Source organism: Cervus elaphus, chromosome 2 (genome assembly GCF_910594005.1).
Source record: "Cervus elaphus chromosome 2, mCerEla1.1, whole genome shotgun sequence".
NCBI classification, from domain to species: domain Eukaryota; kingdom Metazoa; phylum Chordata; class Mammalia; order Artiodactyla; family Cervidae; genus Cervus; species Cervus elaphus.
The window spans coordinates 21,325,655-21,351,233 of NC_057816.1; the positions used below are offsets into that span (position 1 = coordinate 21,325,655).

Consider the following 25,579-nt stretch of genomic DNA (forward strand, 5'->3'; position numbering starts at 1 on the left):
GGTTCTCCATCATGTGACTGAAGATGGGTGCCCCAAAGCAGATGAGTTTCATATTACAGTTCTAATCATGTTCAAAAAATTAGCCTCTAAAATCCAATAACAAAATGCCAGGAAAGAGAATTTTATTGACACAACTTGGCAAGTGTTCACCACTGACCCAGTCAACCCAGACCAGAGGAAAATCTTAGTATGTCCATATAGTTTGTACCCTCGAGGAGATGTATCTATTAATACACCCATTCTCCCGCTCAGCCTGTGGCATGTATTCTGTGAATACAAAAGCATGCTATGGCCATCCAGAGACCATTATCAGGTAATAACCCCAAAAATGCAGAAGGCTGCAAATAAGAAAAAGAGTTTATTGAGAGTCCTAAGAATTGCATTTTGGGAGGCAACCATTTGAATGGCAACTCAAACGTGCTCCAGGTGGGGCAATAGACAATAGTGGGGGATTATAAAGGCAACAGAGACATTCTAGAGAAGAAACAAAGTTATTATTACAGAACTATGATTGGTGCTGGCAGGCATTCAGTCACTTGCTGGCAGCAGATTGGTTGCTAAGCTGTGCTCTCTAAGGAGAAAAGAAGAAAAGTTCTAGGTGGTCTCAGGATGGCTGGGTTCAAAGGTTATGTTGGGTTTAGCAGTGGATGTGTGTAAGTTTCATTTCCTTAATGCCTCCCAGCTCCATCTTAGATCCCTTTGACATAAGCGACTCCATTTTTTTTTAAGCCACTGATACTTAAGAGATTTGAGTTACACCACCTAGCCCACTGAACTAACCCATTATTTATGGAGCCCCTCACACTTCTACTTTTTTCAGCCTTGGAAGACTCCCCCTCCTCCTTCAGTTCCTGTCTCCAGAACATGCAGAATCATAAATTCAGCTTTCCCCAGACCCTGCCTTTTTAAGCAGCCAATCAATGTAACTGCCAATTAGGACCTGAAAAGGGAGAAAGTACCCTTGTACATAGCTATGCCCACTAATCTTCATCCCAATTTGGTTTCAAAGACTACATCCCTGGGGCTTTTCGCAGTGAAGGAAAAGGAGTCTGAAGATAGATCAAATCTGAGACTGCTTCTCACAGGGGATCCACATTCAGATCAGAGAGTCTTGGAGACTGTGGTGGCTTGGGGGCTTGCAATTTAGGGATTCCTAAATTAGCTTCATCCAACAGATCAGGGCAAAAGCTGGGGGCCCTGTCTTTAGAACTTGTTGCAGAGAGGCGAGTCTTGACAGCATTTATATTCCACAGTAATATCGAAATTAAAGAGCTTCATGGGAATACATAGTTGGCTACAACCCTGGTGTCCGTAGGAAAGCTTGCCACCTGGAGAGGAGCAGAGAAGACAAGTGAGACCCCAGAACCCAGGACGCAGCCCCACGGGTGTGAGGCTCAGCATATCCTGGGGGAACTGCTCCTTAAATATTCCTGAATGAAGCACAGGATTAATGCATCAACCAACTAATCAAGAATGAGGGGGAAATAGCACATTTCATGGAGGAGGACTCATACTCTCAGAAGAGAGAATGTCTGCCACCTAGAACTGAGAGACTGGAGGTAGGGCCCCCTGGTGGGCTCTCCTGGGATAGTTTTGCAAGCTCTGTATGCAAGCATGCATGCTCTGCCGCTTCAGTCGTGTCCGACTCTGCGATACCATGGACCGTAGCCCGCCAGGTGCCTCTGCCCATGGGATTCTCCAGGCAAGAATACTGGAGCCATGCCCTCCTCCGGGGGATCTTTCCGACCCAGGGAAGAGTCTCCTGCATGGCAGGCAGATTCTTTATCAGCTGAGCTACCAGGGAAGCCCAAGCTCTGTATATTAGAGTGCAATCCATCCCCACTCCGCCCCCCCCCGCCAAGAGAAGACAGAAAGGATGAATAGAAACTGTCCGCTCCGCCCTGCCCATTTCTCCCCCAATCTATGTCCCTAGTTCCCCAAAACCCCATCCCAGTCAGGTCCCACTCAGCCTAATTCCAGTTACCTTCAGGAGCTAAACTCCCTGCTTTCTCCCTCTCTTCCTTCCTCCTCCCTCCCTCAGTCACCCCTCCCTCTCTCCTTCATCCCTCTCTCCCTCCCACGCTCCTCCCTCCCCTCTCCTCTCCCTCCCTCAAAGGTCCCCATTCCCGTTAAGGGCCAGTGGCAGCCCAGTACCAGAACGAGGGGATAATGCTTCACTGCTGCTGCTGCTAAGTCGCTTCAGCCGTGTCCGACTCTGTGCGACCCCAAAGACAGCAGCCCACCAGGCTCCTCCGTCCCTGGGATTCTCCAGGCAAGAATACTGGAGTGGGTTGCCATTTCCTTCACTAATTTAGGTTAAAAAAAGAAAACCAACCCCTTTCTATGTAGCTCCTGCTCCCTGGGTTCCTGAGGGACACCCACTGTCAACCCCTAACCTCCAGCAAAGTTCACGCCGGAGACCTGTCAGGCACCACCTACCTTCGTAGATCTTCCTCAGAAAGCACTGCTGGTTCTCCTTAGTCTGACAGGTGCCTCCTGTAGACTCGCAGACCCCGCTGGCGTTGACTCTGTGGCACTGGAAACATTCTAGAGCTGGAAAGTCAAACCAACAGAACAAGGTTCTTCCAGGCCAGCCTCCCGGCAGCTCAGGAGGCTGTGCGCCCGTGACCCAGGGGCGCCTGCGCGCTGACGGTTTCCCTCCTCCTGATGAATGTTCTGGAGGCAGGTGATTTCTCCCTGCTGGGCTTCCACCTGGGAGGAGGCATGCGTGCCCCTAGGCACAGACCTGCACCTGGGCACAGAGAGCTCTCCGTCCTCCCGGGGACCCGCGGTGCCGCTGGAGGAAGGGCAAGTCCTTCACTGCGGCTCCCCGGATCCCACTTGCCAGCTGATTATCACCCCAACCCCAGGGCCACCACTGAAGATGTTCCGTGTGAATGGCATCTGCAGGAGCGGAGCGGATGAGGGCTGGAGTGAGAAGTCAGCACCATCTGCTGCTCTCTTTCTGGAAGAGCCCCCCATCCTCCACCCTTCCTGTTCATCTGAAGAGACAACCCCGAGGACCCCAGGACTCAGCCTAAAAGCGGGCAGGGAAGGGAGAGACAGGACAGGTGGGCGGAGGCGGTTGGGAAGAAAAAGAGATCAGGAGAGAGTGAGGCAAGATAGGGGGAGACAGCTAGCAGAGGAAGGCAGAGAGAGAAGGGGGGAGGAGGGAGAGGAGGGGGGAGGAGGGAGAGGAGGGGGGAGGAGGGAAAGAGGGTGATTGACAGCGGGAGGGAGGGAGATGAGGACGAGGAGAGAGGGAGGGGTCTGCTGGACAAACGCCTGTGCCCGGGGTCTCAGCTCCTCACTGCTTCCTCCGTGCGATGAGCACCCAGCTGTCGCTGGTCCCCCAGTTATTTACCAAACAGTGAGCTCCTACCAGTGAGAGGCGCTATTCTAGGTGTTGGAGATAAGAGGCTGAAGGGAGCACCGAAACATCCATTCCATCTATCAAACACTAAACAAATAAATTGGGGAAATGACTGACAATGAAGAAATAAGAAAGGTTATTTCAGGTCCTGGTGACTCATGAGGACAATGGGAAGGAGGATCATTGAGGAGTGAGCGTGAGGAGGCTGGGGGCGGGGGGGGGGGGGGGGGGGGCGCAGAGAGCTTTCTCAGGGGTGACTTGAACTCAAACCTGATTTTTTTTTTTTTATGCTAACCACTAAAACAACTGGCAGTAGCTGGCAAACTGGCTCCAGGAAGATACCCCGGCAAGTGCAGAGAGAGTTTCTGAGCTCCAATTAGCTTGGCCAGTTTGAGAAACAGAAGCATCAGCACAGGCAAAGTGGAAAAGGGCGAGCGTATTGTAAAACAGGACTGAAGAGGATGGCGTTCAGACCACAAGCACGCATCTGCTTAGACCTGCGCGGCTGGGGTGGTATTCATGGACCATGTGTGGCTGTTGAGCCTGTGAATGACAGTAGTCCAAATAGATGGGCTGTAAGTCAATTTCAAACGCTTAGCGCACACACACACAAATCGTTTAAATTGCTGATCAGTGACTTTGATGTTGATTACATGCTGAAATGATAGTCCTGTCTGACTCTTTGTGACCTCATGGACTGTAGCCCACCAGTCTCCTCTGTCCATGGCATTCTCCAGGCAAGAATACTGGAGTGGGTTGCCATGCCCTTCTCCAGGGGATCTTCCTGACCCAGGAATTGAACCTGCATCTTCTGCGGCTCCTGAATTGCAGGAGAATTCTTTACCACCGAACCACCAGGGAAGCCCAATAGTTTAGATATGTTGGGTTAAATAAAGTGTATATTAATTTTATACATTTCTGAGTGTTTTAATATGCCTACTGGAAGAGTAAAAATGATGTCTGCAGCCTGGCTTGCATCTTATTTGGACCATCATTTAGGCCATCATGAGAACTGAGATTGTATTCGAAGTTGGGAAAGGCCATCAGAGGCTTTTTCAATAGGCAGTGATATTGACTAGCTTTTTGCATGTACACTCTGGCAGCTCGGCAGACAATACTTTAAAGAAGAGAGTGACAGAGGCCCAGGACAGGGTTGGTGGAACCTGGAAGTTGGGAAGGAAGCCACGAGTCAACTGCGTCCAAGCAAAAATGTGAGAAATTATAGGTCAGGTATATTGAAATAGGGCTTCCCAGGTGGTGCTAGTGGTAAAGAACCTGCCTGCTAATACAGGAGATGCAAGAGACCCAGATTCGAACCCTGCGTGGGGACGATCTCCTGGAGGACAACATGGCAACACACTCCAGTATTCTTGCCTGGAGAATCCGCAAGGACAGAGGAGCCTGGCAGGCTACAGTCCATAGGGTCACAAAGAGTAGGAGATGATGAAATGACTTCGCATGCACACATAAATGAGGTATGTATGTGGGAAACAGGGACTAGGAAACCTACAACAGAGCAAATAGAAGGTCATTGCAATGTGCTTGTCATGGTTTTATCTTTTTGTGTCATTTAAAACTATACATTTATGTTTTTATTTACTCACACATTTTTATTTTGCAAAAAAGTTTCCAAAATTTCAAAAATAATGAACTTTGAAAAATACATGCTCAATAAAAAAAAAAAAAACTGAGCTCTCAATTCCTCTTCCTGTAAACTTAATGATGACTGTATAACCTGAGCAGTCTGTCTTGTCAATATTTACCGTCACCCATCGATCTGTGATGTCCTTGAGCACATGAAACCCTACTGGAGATACAAATCTGCTTGAGAATTTCAGTGATTCTTTTACCGTCACCCATGGATCTGTGATGTCCTTGAGCACATGAAACCCTACTGGAGATACAAATCTGCTTGAGAATTTCAGTGATTCTTTTGAAAGTTATAGTCATTTTATTAGAACTTTGCCCTTGGATGATTTCATATGAGCAGCTGCAACAAAGGCCTCACGTGTCACCGGCTGAAGCAGGTGCAATTCCTCTTGCCCAACCCACAGCCCACAACCTCCTCAGCCTCCTGAGGCAGCCCCTGCGGCATATGTGACTGGCTCACTCATCATGCACATTGGGCAGCTCAAACAGTGGAGAGCAAATATGCCTGGGAGCATCCTTCTCCCAAGAACAGATGGGGAATTGGTGGATGAATATGCCAACTTTCCTCCCATGAGTTGGATCCCTTACACTGTCCTCTACAATTTCCAGCAGGATGGGCTCCATTTGTTCACCATGGTGTCCAGCTTATTAATTTCTTTGCGTGTTCCCAGGTGGCCCTAGTAGTAAAGAACCTGCCTGCCAATGCAAGAGACATAAGAGATTCGGGTTCGATCCCTGGGTTGAGAAGATCCCCTGGAAGAGGGCATGGCAACCCACTCCAGTGTTCTTGCCTGGAGAATCCCATGGACAGAGGAGCCTGGTGGGCTACAGTCCATAGGGTCACAGAGAGTTGGACAGGACTGAAGCAACCATGCCTGCCTGCACATTGTCTTACGTCCCCACACCCCTCCTGGTATTTCCTGGAATCAGCTTCCAGACAAATGATTTTTTATTCTCATCAGCTTCAGATGATGGATTTTCATTTAGATCGTGTATGCTCTTGTAAATTAATTTTTCATATTTTGTACTCCAAGTCTTCTTATGCTTTTACAGAACAAACAAAACACCAACTATTAGCAGGCTGATTCCTTTTGCTAAGGAACATTGGAAAAAAGTGGTGCCTGTTAATGCCAATGATCATTCCAGTTTTAATCCATCATGGAGTAAAAAAAAGCTATGAAAGTATATTCTATAGAAGGTAAAACACCTTTTTGTAATGCTATAATAAATTTAATTGGAAAATCCACAAAGCATATAAACTCATTTATTTTTACAGTGGAAAAATAAATACAAATGCCAGTAGAATATAGTATTGCAGCAAATGTTACTAAATTGAGAACCCAGAGAGCAAAAACTGCCCTTGCAGTTGGTTTTGATGCACACATAATTGTGAATTGTATCCTGTGTCCAAACAAGATAGTATATGAATATATACTATTCATATAGTATGAATGGGAAAACACAAAGAATATAAATAAATGTATATGTAAGTATATTTTAAATATGTGTACATTAAAATATATATAAATATTAATATATACAATATTTATTAATATATAAATATTAAAATAATTGATGTATTTATATAGCACATATGATGAGCTATATATATGAAAATATATATTCTATATGTATGTGCACATACACACCCACAGGTATAATAACTGAACTGTAAAAGTTTCGTGGTAAAGGTAATGTGGAATAAAAAATAGTCTTCAGTAAAAATTCTCCCTGCTCCCTGTCATCAAGCAGATCAGAAAATGGTTAAGCTTCTGAAGAACTACATTGGGATTCAATCTAAGTGTTCTACAACAAGTGAAGGGCATTTTGTAAAAGGTCCCATGAGTATTCATTGCACTCTGGTCCTGTAATAGAGAGTCTGACTCCAGTTTTTGACGTTTCACAACTGGCAACCTTGAAGTCTTGCCCCTTGTGTCCCACACGTGGGCCCCAGGAGCTCCTTCTTTCAATATTGGTGGGAGTTTCACACCACACAAGCCCCTACCTGAATGCAGGAACCATCGCCCTGTCTCTCTTCCTCACCATCACCTAAATTCAGGAGTCTCTTTTCTCTGCTCCCCCAAGCCATCTTAAGACACCTGGCAGTAAGCCCTGCTCTCCCAAGAAAGCCTCACGAGATAACTAAAAAGGCTTTTCCTACCCTCCTGGTACGTATGTGGCATCCTCAGTCTTGACATATAATCCAAGTTTGGGTGAGGATCCGTCCTGTTTCTATCGTATAACCCCAACAGTTTAACATCTTCAAGTGTTCAACAAATGAAGCACCCAAGCATTTCAGCTTTCAAAAATGTTTAACCAGTTGAAATTATGAAAAACAGACTTTCAAGCAAAAAAGATATTGAAATGAATTCCTACAAAAGCAGAATGCCCCCAGATTATAGGGTAAATGGTCATCTTATCTCTTGGACATTCTAATATCTAGGCAGGTAGACAAAAAGTGGAAGAGACAGGCAATGCCTAGAACCATAAGCTGCCACTCACCCAGGTTCCCCTCTGTCCTCGTACATGCTGGGGGGTAGGGGGGCGGTGGGGGGAGCAGGGGAGCTCACCTTGCAGGAGTCCGAGCTGTGAGGACAGGACCGCCAGCAGCAGTAGCAGGAGGCACTTAGCCATCTCTGGATCTGGCTCCAGCCCCAAAGACTTGGAGAAGGCAGGACTAAACCACAGCCTCAGGAGCCTCTGAGATCCCGACTTTATAATTCCAGGCTGGGAGGAGCAGCCAATGGCAGCACAGGCAAAGGCTCACACTTTCCCGGACAAAGACGACAGAGTGCCTGAAGGAACGAGGGCCCTACATTCTTTCCAGCAATTACTGGCCTTGCTCACTGCCACTGGCCCTACTGAGGAAGCCAAGGTATGTAAGAAGAGCTGACTCTCTTGTGTCCCCATTGCACAATGGTAAAATTGAAGACTAGAGTCTGATTTACATCACCTAGGGACCTGGGAATTCGGTTAAATTAGTGATGTTTTACCATTTAAGAGGTTTACCATACTGAACATAACTACTGAAGTATGGTGTGGATAAAAATCTGCTATTAAGGATTCTCTTATTAAAATAAGCTAGGGAAATAAACACATGCTTAGACTTTGTAAAGTGCAGGCCAGACACAAATAGATTTTGATGATAGTGTTACCAACCAGGGTTCTTGGTCTTAATCAATAGAAGTTGATCAGAGGCCAGACAGAAAATTCAGGCAAAGCTTTATTGGGGCCCCTGCTGCAGCAGGGGAAGTGGGAACAAGCAACAGGTTCACTTGCTCGCTTACTCGCTCAGGGGAGACAAACTTGTTCCTTATATGGGGTGATGGTAGGGGTGTGTCCAGGGGTCAGGCAAGAGGGGTTACTTAGGTGGTTCGCCCACCCCTTTAGTGGTGGTGAGTGCAGGGGCCATGCATATACCCTACATTTGCTTCCAGCTCTTCAGAAATTGGGGCTTTGGTCTCTTTTTATCTTGTCCATAATCTGTTCCAACTGCACATGTACACAGTTATTTTTAGTTTCTGTGGGGGTTTTTTTTTGCTCAAGGAGACATTTGTCAGTTACAAGCCCTGGAGCAAATTGTCCCAGCCTGTTTATCATATACAAGCACTCGAGCAAAGGATCCCTGCCTGTCTCGGTAGTATTGTCTCCTTTCTTGGAAATGAAACACAACTGCATTTGTTTTTTTTCACTTTTTGGCAAATAGGAACAAAGTGGAGTATTTCTCCCCAGGTCATCAAGATCTGTACTACAAGTGTTACCGAAAGAGTGTTGGGGGGTCTGGCTGCTCACCCCTCAAAAGCCAAAAAACAGGCCAGGTTGGTGGAAAGTTTGCTTTATTTCAAGTGTTGGCACCTGGGGGGTAGGGGGAGGTGGGCAGGGAGGGTGGTGGACGTTGTCCAAAGGCTGACTCCCCTCCCTCCCCGGGTAATCAGTGGGGCAAGAGCTTTTATAGACAGAAGGAAGGGGCCACATGCAGAAACAGCACAGTCAGCGGCTTCACACTGGTCATTGATAGTCTGGCCCGCATCATCTTGACTGTTTCAGGTTTAGTGAATCTTCAGGTCCAGGGTCCATTTGTTCCCCCCGTTTTTAGATGAATTCTCAGAGAATTGTGGCAGCTTATGTCATGGGTACTGTTTGGTCATAATGTAGCTAAGTTCTTCACCCTAGTGTTCTCATATCTATAAAACAGCTCTCAGGATGCAGCTCAAAATATTATCTATAGTCTTTGGTGGCTCAGATGGGAAAGAATCTGCCTGCAATGCAGGAGACCCGGGTTCGATCCCTGGATCAGGAAGATCCTTTGGAGAAGCAATGGCAACTCACTCCAGTATCCTTGCCTGGAGAATTCCACGGACAGAGGAGCCTGGCGGGCTAGAGTCCATGGAGTCACAAAGAGTTGGACAAGACTGAGTAACTTTCACTTCTCTTGAGAAAGAACTAAAAGTCCTTGACTATATTTAATGGCCATATTATTATTATTTGGTCTCCTTTGACTGTTTTCCTTTATTTCCGTATTTCTCATTTCTCTGATTAAACATATTCTTTGACTAAAGTTTTCCACAGAAAAAAGACAGGTGGAGGACATGGGGGGTGGGGTGGGGGAAGCACCATAGATAGGGTCCTGCTCTGTTTCACAAGCGACCCAGAGTTCTCATTATTTTTTTGAATCTCATTTTTCCTTTTAAAATGAAATTTTCTTTTCTATTCTGGATGCTGGACTACAGCTAGTGGAGAACTCACTTTCTAGAACTGTGTCAGGAGAAAATCTGCTGACCCATCCCCACACCATCCAATGAAATAACTATCACTGGCAAAAACGATCTTAAATACAATCATTCTAAATTTCCGAAAATTGTCATAGGGGCATACAGCAAATCAAGAAACTTTTTTTTTTTTTTCAAGAAAATCTACTAAATCTCAGTAGGAACAGTGAGAATCCAGGCAGGTAATGCCACCAAAAGTGGGATCCAGATGCTTGTCACTCAAAAGCCATTGAAGAGGCCAGGTTGATGAAATGAAAGTTTGCTTTCGTTTGGATGTCAGCATTCCATAAGAATATAAGAATCTGAAGTTCTCCCCCAAAAGAACAAACTTGATTTTAAACAGAGTGTGGGGATGTTCAAGAAAAAGGACGCCCTCAAAAACAATGGAGATTTTGGTGGTAAGCAAAGAAAAGACTCTTACCTCCCTGCAAGGAACACCATAAGCTGTAGGTTAGCTAGTTTACAAGAGAGACCCAGAGAGAGAAACAGCTAAGAAAATCCTACTTGGGGCAGAACAGATATGAAAGACTGGGCTGAAGGTTGACCTTTGCAAAGGGGCCTGAAAATAATTGAATCAGACTCTGAAGATTTTCATGTCCCAGGAGACCGTCAGCATGAAGTCCACAGCTTTGTGTAATGACAGTTTCACAGAAAATCAGGGAAAGATCTGGCATACCCCTCTCATCCCAGGAAGACTGTGACCATGCTCTAAACTATGTCCTCTAAGGGTGACATCAGAGCTGACACACTACAGGGGAAATAGCTTTCACTACACTTGAAACTGCTGGGGTGTCATCTCTGGCGGCTCTGAAGGACACCGGTACCATAGTCCTTTATGTCTCAGCACAAAAATAATCTGGTGAGAGGCAAAGTGATAGGTGAGCTTCCCAGGTGATGCAGTGATGAAGAATCACTCTGCCAATGCAGGAGATGCAAGAGACGCAGGTTCAATCTCTGGGTCAGGGAAGATCCCTTAGAGTAGGAAATGGCACCCCACTCCACTATTTTTGCCTGGAAGATTCCATGGGCAGAGAAGCCTGGTGAGTTATAGTCCATGGGGCTGCAAAGAGTTGGACACAGCTGTGTTACTGAGCACACACAGCAGAGTGATAGATAAGAAGTGATATATTAGAATAAGATGCTTGTGAGGCTTACAAGTAGGTGGACGAGAGGGTACCATGCCCTGAGAACTTATGGGGCTACAGGTTTATAATCAAAGGAAAAGTGGGGATGTGGAGAAGAACTTCTTGGTCTTTTTTGAATAGACATCATGCTTCTGTCATCAGCTCCTTCTCCAGTTGACCAGGGGAATTTTCTTGTTCCTACATGGTCAAGCTAGGCTCACAAATTACTGTTTTTGTGTGTGCAGAGCACATGTCCTAGGGATCATTCATTTACTGAGCTCATCGGGTAGGCTGTGGGTCTCATGCCACCATTGTTTTATTGTTTTGGGGCATGTCTCACGCTTTTGTTTCATGGTTTTGTTGCTAAGCAAGCCTGCTTGGTTTTGTGATTAAGCAAACCTGCTTTCTTGAGTAATCATTAGCTTAAGGGGTCTCTCATATTTTTTTCCACTTATAATCCTCTGGTGGGATTAACTAATCACCTACTTTGTCCCTTTACTCTGTCCCTATCACAGTAGTCCAACCAATTCACTAAACAAATAAACAGAAAATCACAACAAAAACAACAAATGCTGGGAGGTAAGGTGAAAGAGCAGGAATCAATATCCAGAATTGCAGTGATTATTTGTTTAAATGTTCAGTTTTCAACCCCAAATCATGAGAAATGCAAAGAAACAGGAAAGTGTGACCCATACACAGAAAAAAAGAAAAAACAGGCAAGAAAAACCTCCTGTGACTGGGGGGTGGGAGGTGTGGAGGGGGTGATGTTGGTCAGAGGGCACAAATTTTCATTGTAAGATGACTAAGTTCTGGAGATCTAATGTGCAGCATGGTGACTGTACTTAGCAAAACTATATCGTGTACTTGGCATTTGCTAAGAGAATAGATCTTAAGCGTTCTTACAACACACACACCCCCCCCAAAGATAACTATGTAAGATAGATTTTTAAAAATAATTTCATTTATTTATTATTTGTTTTTGGCTATACTGGGTCTTTGTTGCTGTGTGCTGGCTTTTCTCTAGCTGTGGCAAGCAGGGGTTACTGTCTGGTTGCAGAGTTGTGGCTTACTGTCTGGTTGCAGAGTTGTGGCTTCTTTTGTTGAAGAGCACAGACTCTAGGTGTGTGGGCTTCAGCAGTTGCAGCACACGGGCTCAGTAGTTGAGGCTCCCAGGCTCTAGAGCACAGGCTCAGTAGTCATGGCCCATGCACCACATGCTCTGTGGCATGTGGGACCTTCCTGGACCAAGATCGAACCTGTGTCTCCTACACTGGCAGGCAGATTCTTTACCACTCATTCACCAGGGAAATCCCATAGATATTTTAATTAGCTTGACTGTGGTAAGCATTTCACAGTGTGTACATACGTGAAACCATCACACTGTATCTTTCAAATATGCATAATTGTCATTATCAATTATATCTCAGTAAGGGCTTCCTGTGGCACTAGCGGTAAAAAACCTGCGTGCCAATGCAGGAGACATAGAGACATAGATTTGATTCCCTGAGTCAGAAAGATCCCTGGAGAAGGGCATGACAATCCGCTCCAGTATTCTTGTCTGGAGAATCCCATGGACAAAGGAGGCTGGCAGGCTACAGCCCATAGGGTCACACAAACTCACACTACTGAAGCAACTTAACATGCATGTATACCTCAATAAAGCTGGGGTAGGGGTTTCAGCTGAAAAAAAAAAGTGCAGTCTAAAAGTTGAGTTGTTGTTCAGTCGCTTAGCTGTGTCCAACTCTTTTTTGATACTATGAACTGTAGCCCAACAGGTGCCTCTGTCCGTGGGATTTCCCAGGCAACAAAATATTGGAGTTGGTTGCCGTTTCCTTCTCCAGGAAATCTTCCTGACCCAGGGATTGAACCCATGTCTCTTGCATTAGTAGGCAGATTCTTTACCACTGAGCCACTGGGGAAGTCCATGTTGAAAGTTATGTTAAAACTTTATCAATAATTAAAGAAAATCAGATATCCCAAGTTAAAGAATTTAGTGCTTTTCTAGGTATGGGAAGACCCAAGAGTCTAAGCTCACTGAAATCATTCCTTTGCTATGCACCTAAGCTATCTGGGGCTAGTATCACATCCTAAATTCCCTCAGGGCTCACCAGTGTTGCAGAGAAGAAGCCAATTGTGACTCCATGTTGGAAGCTGTTTCTTTGACTTGCTTTTCATTGCTGCTGTTATTGTAACCATACATAATGGCTTGCCTCATAGGACCCTACCCCTATGCCTGAATGTTAAACTAAAGTGCCTTTGTTCAGCTCAGAGAGAGATAATCTGACCCTGCCCATGTGTGAGTGGCTACAAAAAAGAGATTAACACACCCCTTCCAAAGGCTGGCCCTTCCCAGAGATGTTTTGCAAGACTGAAGACCCTTTTTACTTCCTCACTGCCTCTCCCTCTCTATTCTGCCTTTTGACTTTAGTTCCTCATTGCTTCTCTCTCTCTGACTCTGTGAAAGAATCTGTCATCCAGACCCTGACAAGATGGTTGCTTTGAGACATTAGTCTGCCATCTTCTCGGTCAGCCTCGGATTCATTGGCCTCTCGTGCAGTGAGCAGAGCAAGCTTGGAACGAATTTGGAAAACTGGCCAATGAAACCAAGAGATGAGATGTGGAGGCAAGGATTACAACTTTATTTGGAAAGACAGCTGACTGAGAAGATGGCAGAATAATGTCTCAAAGTAGCCATCTTGTCAGAGTCTGGATGCCAGGTTCTTACAGAGTCAGAGAGAGAGAAGCAATGAAGAACTAAAATCAAAGACAAGAATAGAGAGGGAGAGGCAGTGAGGAAGTGAAAAGGGTCTTCAGTCTTGCAAAACATCTCCAGGAAGGACTGGCCTATGGAAGGGGTGTGTTAATCTCTTCTTTTTGTCTAGCCATTCACAGGTGGGCAGGGCCAGATTATCTCTCTATGAGATGAACAAAGGCTCTTAAGTTTAATAGTCAGGCATACAGGCAGGGTCCACTGATGCAGGCCATTGTGTATGATTATAATAACAAAAGCAACAAGAAGCAAGTCAAATAAATAGTTTCCAACTTGGAGTCAGAATTGACTTCTTTATAACAATATGGTTGTTTCTGTTTCTCTGGGGAACCCTGACAGGTACATTATCCAGAAAGCTCAACAAATTCTTAATAGGGTAAACCCAAAAGAGATTTATACCTAAGATTATCATAGTAAAAATGTTTAAAGATAAAAAAAAAATCTTGTAAGCAGCATAAAAAAAAAAAAAAAAAAAATGACCCATGACATACAAGGGACTTCCTCAGTAAAGTTAAAAGCTGACTTCTCTTCAGAACTAGTGGAGGCCAGAGGACATGGCAATGCTACCATAACAGCAGAAAGGGAAGAGGGACTGGAGAGCCTCCTGATGAAGGTGAAAGAGTTGCCTTAAAACTCAACAGTTGAAAAACTAAGATCATGGCATCTGGTCCCATCACTTCATGGCAAATAGATGGGGAAACAATGGAAACAGTGACAGACTTTATTTCCCTGGGCTCCAAAATCACTGTGGATGGTCACTGCAGCCATGAAATTAAAAGACGCTTGCTGCTTGAAAGAAAAGCTTTGACAAACCTAGACAGCATATTAAAAAGTAGAGACATCACTACGCCGACAAAGTTCCATATGGTCAAAGCTATGGGTTTTTTTTCCTGATGGCTTAGAAGGTAAAAGTGTCTGCCTACAATGCAGGAGACCTGGGTTCTATCCCTGGGTAGGAAAGATCCCCCTGGAGAAGGAAATGGCAACCCACTCCAGTACTCTTGCCTGGAAAATCCCGTGGACGGACGGAGGAGCCTGGTAGGCTACAGTCCATGGGGTTGCAAAGAGTCGGACACAACTAAGTGACTTCACATTCACTTTCATGGTTTTCCCTGTAGTCATGTACAGATGTGAGAGTTGGACCATAAAGAAGGCTGAGCATGGAAGAATTGATGCTTCTGAACTGTGGTGTTGGAGAAGACTCTTGAGAGTCCCTTGGACATCAAGACCAAACCAGTCAATCCTAAAGGAAATCAATCCTGAATATTCATTGGAGGGACTGGTGCTGAGGCTGAAGCACTAATATTGTGACCACCTGATGTGAAGAACTGACTCACTGGAAAAGACCCTGAAGCTGGGAAAGATTGAAGGCGGAAGGAGAAGGGGACAACAGAGGATGAGATGGTTGGATGGCATGACTGACTCAATGGACATGAGTTTGAGCAAGCTCTGGGAGATGGTGAAGGACAGGGAAGCCTGGTGTGCTGCAGTCGCAAAAAGTCAGACACGACCAAGTGACTGAACAACACTGTTAGAACAGGCTGGCTCAAGGGGGAGCTGAACCCTTTCGCAGGCTAGTAGCCAATTTTTATAGCCTCAAGACAAAGAACATTCCTCCTGGAAGAGTGACATTAAGTGGTTGGTTAGGATGCTATAGGGTGCGTAATAGGGTGGATATTTTATCTAGTATGGAGTCTGGGAACTGGCCGGTGTAGATCCAAAGGCTCATGGCAACAGTTGCTATGGGGCTTGGTCAGCTTCAGAGATTTTTGTCCTAGGACCTTGTTACCGGGCTGCACACCCGTGACCTTGGTAGAGTGCTCCACAGATCCCACATGCCACAGAACAGCTAAGCCCAGGAGCCACAACTACTGAAGCCCATGTGCCTATAGCCCATGCTCCACTGCAAAGAGGCCACCACAATGAGAAGCCCTCATACTGCAACTAGAAAATACCCAGCACAGCATGAAATCTTTTTAAAATGAAGGTGAAATAAAAGACATTCCCAGTTGGACAGCCAATGCAGATGGTGAGGGGTGGGAGGGTGGTAACACTAATAGAGAGATTTCTGCCAAATAACATATACTATGTATAAAATGCATCCCAAAGAGTTCATGTACACTCTGCTGTATTTAAAATGGATAACCAACAAAAACCTATTGTATAGCACGTGGAACTCAATGTTACGTGCCAGTGTAGATGTGTGTGGAGGTTTGGGGGAGAATGGAAACATGTATATGTATGTCTGAGTCCCTTCACTATTCACCTGAAACTATCACATTGTTGTTAATTGGTATACCCCAATACAAAATGTTTTTGGTGTAAAAAATAAGTAAATAATTTTTTAAAAGTGCATCCCAATGACACAATGAAAGTGATAGTTGCTAAGCCATGTCAAACTCTTTGTGACCCCACGTACTGTAGCCTGACAGGCTCCTCTGTCCATGGGAATCTCCAGGCAAGGATACTGGAGTGGGTTGCCATTCCCTTCTCCAAGGGATTTTCCTGACCCAGGGATTAAATCTGGGTCTTCTGCATTGCAGGCAGATACTTTACCACCTAAGCCACTGGGGAAGCACAATGACACAATAAAAGATGTTAAAAGGAAAAAAGTGGGTTTTCTTCCCCTCACATGTATATTAAAAATTATTTTGAACATGTTGTTGAGAAATAAATATTCCCTGGATTTCTTGGTGCTCATATAAAAGGTCTAGCCTCCTGGGACATGGACACATACACAGTTTAAAGATAAGAAGTGTTTGCTCTCACTCTTCTGGGGAACACTTCCCTTTTCACAGACCAGAAGGATTCAATCTAATTCCTTGTCTACTTATTTGCTCTGATTCAGGAGAATAATATACTTCCCTTATCTCTCTGAAAGGGCCAAGAAGTTACTGCCTGAACTAGGTCCCTGGGTTAAACTCCCAGGAAGACTGCAACACTCACCCTTAGGCATTTACATTTCAGACAGGAAGGAGCCTGGTGCCTTGGAGACAACTCTAGGTTGAGAAGAAAGATAGTCGCTCAGTTGTGTCCAACTCTTCGCGATCCCATCAACTGTAGCCTGCCAGGCTCCTTTGTCCATGGAATTCTCCAGGCAAGAATACCAGAGTGAGCTGCCATTCATGCTTCTCCAAGGGATCTTCCCCCTCCAGGGATTGAACCTGGGTCTCCTGCATTGCAGGCAGATTCTTGACCTGAGCCACAAGGGAAGCCTAGATTGAGAAAGTCAAGGACAAATGATGGCCCCTAGAGGCATTTACATAGCAGAGACGTGCAGGGAGAATTCAGGAAGTCTCCAAGGAGCAAGTTTTCCTCCCTCCTTTCAGGAAAGCCTGAACTCCTTATGGATTTAGAGAAGGCAGAGGAACCAGAGATCAAATTGCCAACATCCATTGGATCATTGAAAAAGCAAGAGAGTTCCAGAAAAACATCTATATCTGCTTTTTTGACTATGCCAAAGCCTTTCACTATGTGGATCACAACAAAATGTGGAAAATTTTTCAAGAGATAGGAATACCAGACCACCTGACCTGCCTCTTGAGAAATCTGTATGCAGGTCAGGTAGTAACAGTTAGAACTGGACACGGAACAACAGACTGGTTCCATATCGGGAAAGGAGTACGTCAAGGCTGTATATTGTCACCCTGCTTATTTAATTTATATGCAGAGTACATCATGAGAAATGCTGGGCTGGATGAAACACAAGCTGGAATCAAGATTACTGGGAGAAATATCAATAACCTCAGATATGGAGATGACACCACCCTTATGGCAGAAAGTGAAGAAAAACTAAAGAGCCTCTTGATGAGAGTGAAAGAAGAGAGTGAAAAAGTTGGCTTAAAACTCAACATTCAGAAAACTAAGGTTATGGCATCTGATCCCATCACTTCACGGCAAATAGGTGGGGAAACAGTGGAAACAGTGACAGATTTTATCTTTTTGGGCTCCAAAATGACTGCAGATGGTGACTGCAGCCATGAAATTAATTGTTTACTCCTTGGAAGAAAAGCTGTGACCAATCTAGACAGCACATTAAAAAGCAGAGACATTACTTTGCCAACAAAGGTCCATATGGTCAAAGCTATGGTTTTTCCAGTGGTCATGTATAGATGTGAGAGTTGGACTATAAAGAAAGCTGAGTGCTGAAGAATTGATGCTTTTGAAGTGTGGTGTTGGAGAAGACCCTTGAGAGTCCCTTGGACAGCAAGGAGATCTAACCAGTCCATCCTAAAGGAAGTCAGTCCTGAATATTCATTGGAAGGACTGATGCTGAAGCTGAAACTCCAATACTTTGGCTACCTGATGAGAAGAGCTGACTCATTGGAAAAGACCCTGATGCTGGGAAAGATTGAAGGCAGGAGGAGAAGGGGACGACAGAGGATGAGATGGTTGGATGGCATCACTGACTCAATGGTCATGAGTTTGAGTAAACTCCTGGGAGTTCGTGATGGACAGGGAGGCCTGGCGTGCTGCAGTCCATGGGGTTGCAAACAGTCGGACATGACAGAGTGAATGAACTGAACTGAATTATAGAAAGTCTGAGGACAGCGCTCTCTCTCTCTCTCTCTGGTAAATAAATGGCCCCAAATCCATTTTCTTCCACTTTCACCTATGGACTATGCAGCCACTTTTGTAGGAGACTTTTCTACTTTTATTGCATCACCCCAAGAGTAAAGTCTAGAGCAAGGGGAGTCACACACATTACTACTATGAGAGCATTAATTTAAAAATACCTTTGACACAGAACATCTTCTACACACATTCAGGTAAAAATTAATAAAGATACATGCCACGAGTTCAGGGAGTGTTTGACGGGAGGATTCCTACGTGCTGCCTCTCATAAGTCCTTTGTCCCTCTTCAAGCGGAACAGCACGCTGCTCCCAGGAACTGAGGTCATTGTGTGAGGCAGGCTTGGGTCTCCTTTAGTAAACATTCTCTTTAGGACAAAACTGCTTAGTCTTGCTCCCCCTTCATGAGATATGGATTGTCTCCTGACCTTGTGACTAGGATTACCCCTTGTTCCCTTGGTAACGGTTTTACTGTATGTTTGGTTTTCTGATCTCTATCATTCCCGAAAGAAGTTTCTTGAACTACAGCCTATATATACTCATAGAAAAATCATTAAAGCACCTTTGCTTCATCAGAGCTTAGGTCCCTGGGTCTTTTTTTGTCTCTCTCTCTCTCTCTTTTTCTGGCTGACTCTCTAGAGCGTGGAGACCCATCATGCTCACTTTCCTGCCTGGGCTTTTAAGACCCTCTCGAGAAGGCACTTTGTGCCTTCACCCCCTCGAGAGGGCACCTGGTGCCTTCGTGAGCGATGCAAGTCCTGTGTCAAGGACTTTATTGGTCCTCTGCGTAAGCCACGGGATATCAGCCTCTTTCTCTCTTTTACTTTCTTATTGTTGACTCCATACCACCAGGTTCCAGTCCATTAAAGGACCCCAAAAAGTGGCGCCAAGAAACAGGGACTCTGGTATACGTGGCATATCGGGTGGAGTGACTCAGGGACCTATTGAGGTGGGTAAGCACTAAGGCATGGGTCAAACGGCTGGAAAGCCCCATCATTTTTCTACTTTACTTCACCATTTGTTTAAAGTTCAGGGACTTCTGGTTTCACACCAACGAATAGAAGCTTGCCTTCAAACAGTAGTTGAACATAATCCCTGGTTCCCTGATGAAGGCAGTTTTGATTTAGAAATTTGGCACCGGGTCAAAGAAAATGTTGAATAAGCCACTGGGCAAGGAGAAAATATTCCAATTGATTTTTGGCCCTTATGGGCTCTCATTAAAGCTGTAATGCTACCATTTCAAGGTAATTCTAGCCCTCACGATATTCGACAACAGACAGAACACTTATTGCATGAATATGAACTAGATGATGACACTTTACAAAAGGCTCAATTAGAACAATGTAAAATATTTCAAAACTTTCCTATTAGCCTTGCCCCGGCTGCTCCAACTCCTCCTCCTCCTTCTCCTCTGCCAGCAGGCAGGTATCCAGAGGTCTCTTCTTTGTTAAAACTTAATGATTCAGATAACGACTCTCCTGAGGCATTTATTGATACCAAAACTGCCAATGCTCTTATGGACAATTATGATAAGTCCTTGACGCAGACTCATACTTACAAAAAATCAGCACTTATCCACTTTCCTCAGCAACAGAGACTCTCTGATTTACTGGCCTTGCAGTCACAAGTTTCTGATGCCAATGTTTTTTCTGTCTTTCCAGTTTTAAGAAATTCTGACACTCAAGGGCACATAATACCTCAATATGACAGTATTAATCTTTTTCACATGCAACAAATGTAACTATGTATGGCCCACATTCACCTTTTACAAGAGAGCTTCTAAATGTTGTGACATCTTCTGTTGGAAACTTTATTCCCTATGATTGGCGAACTTTAATAAAAGCTCTCCTTAAACCCGGAGAATATCTTCAATGGACAATGTGGTTTCATGATATAGCCAGAGATCATGCTAACAAGAATGCTCAAGCTGGCACTCCCCAAAATCAAATTACTTATGAAATGTTAACTGGCTCCGGACAATTTGATACTATAGAAGCTCAAATACAATGCCCTCGTTTGTTGCATGAACAATTAAAAACAGTGGCCCTTGAAGCTTGGGATCCAAGTACTCCTCAAGGAGAGCCTACAAGTAGTTACACTAAAATATTACAAGGACCTAATGAAAGTCATGCTGATTTTTTTGGCTGGATTAGAAACTGCTATTTCCCGCACTGTAATCGGAGAAGAAGCTAAAAGACAGCTAGAGAGATTACTTGCTTATGAGAATGCAAATCAGGAATGTCAAAGAGCTATCGCTCCAATTCATGAGAATGGAACTATTATTGATTATTTGAAAGCTTGTCGCAATCTAGGATCAGAAACTCAAAAGATGCAGATGCTAGTTGAGGCAATGGCTGCTACCTTTGGAAAGGGAAATGAAGGATGCTTTATTTGTGGAGATAAAAATCATTTAAAAAGGGACTGCCCTAAGAAGGCTAATAAAATACCAAAAACTTGTCCTCGCTGCCGTAGAGGAATGCATTGGGCCCAAAACTGTAAATTTAAATTTGATATTGATGGAAAGCCTATTCCGGGAAACTCCAAACAGGGGACCCCCCAGGTCCCCTACAACAAAAACCAGGGGCAAATTCTATCTTTTCCCTCAAACCCTCCACACCCGGCAGTGCTGCCGTCAATATACCAGCCCTAAATGATTTTTTCCTTTACCCTCAAGCAGTCCCTACTAGAGTGCCTACCGGACTTTTTGGACCCCTGCCCCCACAAACTTTCGGTCTTTTGCTTGGCCAATCTAGTCTGACTTCTAAAGGAATTACTGTTCACCCTGGAATAATCGATTCAGATTATAAAGGAGAGATTCAAATTATGATGTCATCTCAGATTCTATGGCAATTCAAAAAGGGGGACAAAATTGCTCAATTACTTCTTTTACCTTACATTTCTATTAACTCCTCTAATAATGTACGGACAGGTGGATTCGGCAGTACAGATCAAAAACAATCTTTATGGACATCATTAGTATCTGAGTATGCCCGACCAAATACATAAATATCAAAATTAATGGTAAAAGATTTTCCAGTCTCTTTGACACTGGATCTGATATTACTATTATTTCCAAACATTTATGGCCCAAATCCTGGCCTGTACAAAAGGTCTCTTGCCATATTGCAGGAATTTCTCAAACTAAAGTACAAGAAGTTTATCAAAGTGTTCAAATATACCCATGTGAGGGACCAGAAGGCCAACCTGCAACATTAAGACCTTATGTGATAAATGTACCCTTTAATCTAATAGGAAGGGACTTACTTATGCAATGGCAGACTCAAATATACATTCCACATTTTTCCTAGGGGCCACTGCTCATTTAACAAACAAAGCAATTATTAAAATAATTTGGAAGAATGACGAGCCTATTTGGACAGAGCAGTGGCCCCTTACAAAAGAAAAATTACAGGCTGCTAAAGAACTTACAGACACACAATTAGAATTGAAACATATTGAGGAATCTTGCTCTCCAAGGAACTCTCCCATTTTTGTTATAAAAAAGAAGTCTAACAAATGGCGCCTCTTAACAGACCTTAGAAAAGTTAATGCATCTATGAAACCTATGGGTGCATTACAACCAGGAATCCCATCACCTACTACTATTCCTCAAAACTGGCATATTATTATTATTGATTTACAAGATTGCTTTCTTAATATGCCTTTACACCCTTTAGACCGAGAGAGATTTGTTTTCTCTCTCCCTTTTCCTAACCACAACGGGCCTCATAAACGATATCAATGGACTGTGCTGCCTCAAGGAATGATGAATTCTCCCACCATGTGTCAATAATATGTGGCTAAAGCCCTTGAGCCTGTGAGAAAACAGGTTCCTGACTTGTTATTCATTATATGGATGATATATTATTTTCAGCTCCATCTGTTTTAGAAACTCAACACATGTTTGATATAGCTCAACTATGCTTAAAAAACTCTGGGTTAATCATTGCCCCTGAAAAAATTCAAACCTCTACACCTTACCATTACTTAGGATTTATTGTTAATAGACAGTGTATTATTCCTCAATTAACTCAGATTTGTACTGATAAATGATCAACTTTAAATGATTTTCAAAAACTCTTGGGCAATATAAATTGGATTAGACCCTCATTAGGCATTGCTAATTATCAACTAACTAATCCATTTAATACTTTGAAAGGAGATCCTAATTTAGACAGCCCTCGTTCACTTTCTCGAGAAGCACGAGAGGAACTCTATTTAGTGCAAAATAAATTACAAAAACAGTTTCTTACTTGCATCAGATTAGATTTACCTCTAGAATTATTTGTACTGCCCTCTCTTCATTCTCCCACAGGACTTCTTGCCCAACAAGAACACCCAATAGAATGGATCTATACACATTTTAGAGGAGTAAAGTCACTTACACCTTACCTTGATTTAATTGCTCTTATCATTATCAATGGAAGAAATAGAACTAAAACTCTAATTGGCTCTGATCCTAATAAAATTGTAACACCTATCAATAAATTTCAATTTGAAAATGCATTACAAACTTCCACCGATTTTCAAATAGCCTTTCTAGAATATTTTGGAGAAATTTCATTCCATTATCCATCTAGCAAGCTATGGAATTTTTTCAAAAATACTGAATTTATTATTTCCCACATTGTCAGCTCACAGCCTATACTACAAGCTGAAGTTTTTTATATAGATGGAACTAAAAATGCCAAAGCCTCATTCTGGTCTCTCAAAGAATATAAAGTCTTTTACAGTAAGTTCCATTCTGCTCAACAAAATGAATTATATGCTCTTATTCAACTTATTTGCCTACATCCTCACTCCATTAATATAGTCTCTGATTCCTTATAGTCAGTTTTTGTATTAAAGAATATAGAAACCTCTATTATAAATTCCAATCAACCTATTATTCAACAACTTTTTTCAGAATTACAATCCATTATTAGAAGCCGCACTTCTCCCATTTACATTACCCATATTCGGGCACATTCTTCCCTTCCTGGTCCTATGACTCATGGTAATGAACAGGCTGATAAACTTGTTCCTTTTGCTACTCCGGAAGAACAACATGCTTTGCTGCACAACAATGCTGGTTCCCTACACCAGCTATGGAAAATCCCATACCGCCAGGCTAAAGAAATTATTAATAATTGCTCTACTTGTAAACCCCTACATCTTTGACCCATTGCACAAGGTGCTAATCCTCGGGGGTTGCAACCTAATGAACTATGGCAGATGGATGTAACTCATTGTCCTGAACTTTCTCCATCTCTCTTCCTACATGTCTGTTTCTACACCAATTCTTCTTTTATATGGGCCACACCTCTTCGCGGTGAAGCTACACATCACGTTATAACTCACTTATTAGCCTGCTTTGCTATAATGGGAACTCCTAGCTCTATTAAAACAGACAATGGCCCTGCCTACACTTCAAGATATCTCAAACAATTTTTACAATCCTTTTCTATTAAACATATTACTGGCATTCCTTATAATCCACAAGCACAAGGCATAGTCGAATGAGCACATCACACACTAAAATTACAAATAAAGAAATTAAAAAGAGGAAAATACATAGGAACATTGCTGTCTTCCTCATCTAAAACAGATTTTACTAAATTCCAACATAAGGTATTTTCTAAACCTACAACTATTGTTAATATGGCTTTGTTTTAAATTTTTTAAACTTACCACAAGGAGATATCTTGACTAGAGCAGAAAAACATTTCGAAGAATTGAAGGATTCTTCTTTTCCTCTGCCCATTTGGTACCAAGACGGGTTAAATAAACAATGGAAACCTGGAAAATTAATCTTACAGGGAAAGGGGTATGCTTGTATTTCCCCAGATGGATCCAACGAGCTTACATGGCTTCCTCTTCGGAAGATCCAAGCCAGGGGGGCCCCCAGCCTTCAAGATAAAGAGAGACAACAAAAACCCCAGGAAGAAGAAATTCCAATACGGGCCATGACCGCTTAAAAAATCTCCAGAAAACGCCACTCTCAGCGGCATCAACCTTATGATCTCCCCTCTTGGGGACAAAGAAAAACACTCACTAATCAAGCTGAAAATCTGGTTTCTCAACAGGGAATACCTCGGAATCCTGAAAATGTTTTCGTTGCTCTGCTTGCTTTGCTTGTTTGCGCCTCCCCCGTTCAAGCTGAATCAATAAATCACACTTACTGGGCTTACATACCTAACCCCCCTTTACTTTAGGTTGTAGACTGGACGGAGAGAGGACCAATCGTATTGACTAATGACTCCACACACATGTCTTCTCCCTGGAGCTTTAAAGGGCCCTCACACCCTGAAGAAGAAGGGAAACTAATTAATATCTCTTTAGGTTATGAAGTCCTTCCTTTATGTATGGGCCCAGCAGAATTATGTATAAACGTTAGTCGACAAACTTGGGCTTTCGTCCTGCCTCCCAAAAAGGATTTTTGGACACTGCTTGGATTATTTACTGCCCTTTCTTTGTCAGTGAACCATGTTTATACTACTGAAACTTTAGGGAAAGAATTAGGGAAAGAACAAAGAACAACATGCCAAGGGTTTACTAATAAGAACTTTAAATATATTCCTGTTCATTGGGACAAATGTCAGGCCAAATCAGGAAAATTAATGTTTGTAGCCAATCATACAATTGTTGATTGGGGACCCCACAGTATGTGGTTATTTCATTGCTCAGATGATATTAACAGTACTGTATGTGATTACATTATCCAAGTGGCATGGAAGGTTACCAATACTACAATGGAGCATCACCATGACAGAGGACTTCTTGGATGGCATGACAGTGGAATGGCCCCCCCTCGTCCTCGAATCGTCCTCGATAAACAGACTGGGCCTGAACAATGGGATATCTGGAAGCTTGCTGCAAGCACTGAGGAACTTGGGACTTGGACCGGACATTTCACAAGGACCAATCACAGCCATAGCAATTATTTCTTTCGCTATACTCAATCATATTTTATACAAGCCTGTGTTCCATTTCCTTTTGTTATAGCTATAGGAAACTTACAATTCAATAAGACTTTACGTTCTGTAACTTGTATAAATTGAAGATTATATACTTGTCTTAACTCCTCTATTTCCTTAAGATATGACTTTCTTTTGATTCTTCGATCTCTATGGTTACCAATAAATCTCCAACGGCCCTGGGAAGAAGGTCCCATGGCTGGACTTGCTTCCTGGTTGCTTACTAAATTGCTCCAGCGATCTAAACGATTCATTGGATGGCTGATTTTTAGTATTTTGGGATTAATAGCCATTTGCACCACTGCTGCTCTCACTGGTGTTGCTTTACAAACCTCTATTCAGACACATAATTTTATTCAAAATTG

The 25,579-nt window shown here is 43.5% G+C and overlaps 1 protein-coding gene across 1 annotated transcript; it reads right to left on the reverse strand.

The window, feature by feature from the left end:
• Positions 1–668: 668 nt before the first annotated feature.
• LOC122704902 (secreted protein of Ly-6 domain 1-like) lies at positions 669–24,087 on the reverse strand. The gene is made up of 3 exons (XM_043920004.1): positions 23,929–24,087; positions 2,440–2,553; positions 669–1,328 (listed from the first exon to the last, which is right to left on the reverse strand). The coding sequence occupies exons 1-3, from the start codon at positions 23,999–24,001 to the stop codon at positions 1,204–1,206; spliced, it is 312 nt and encodes a 103-aa protein (XP_043775939.1). The 5' UTR covers positions 24,002–24,087; the 3' UTR covers positions 669–1,203.
• Between the last annotated feature and the right edge of the window lie 1,492 nt (positions 24,088–25,579).

Coding starts and splice junctions, on each gene's coding strand:
- LOC122704902 (XM_043920004.1), bottom strand. CDS start 24,001: ATGGGCAGAGGAAAAGAAGAATCCTTCAATTCTTCGAAATGTTTTTCT. Junction 2,554..23,928: donor AGTCAAGATATCTCCTTGTG/GTAAGTTTAAAA, acceptor TTGACTTTCCAG/CTCTAGAATGTTTCCAGTGC. Junction 1,329..2,439: donor TCTGAGGAAGATCTACGAAG/GTAGGTGGTGCC, acceptor GCTCCTCTCCAG/GTGGCAAGCTTTCCTACGGA.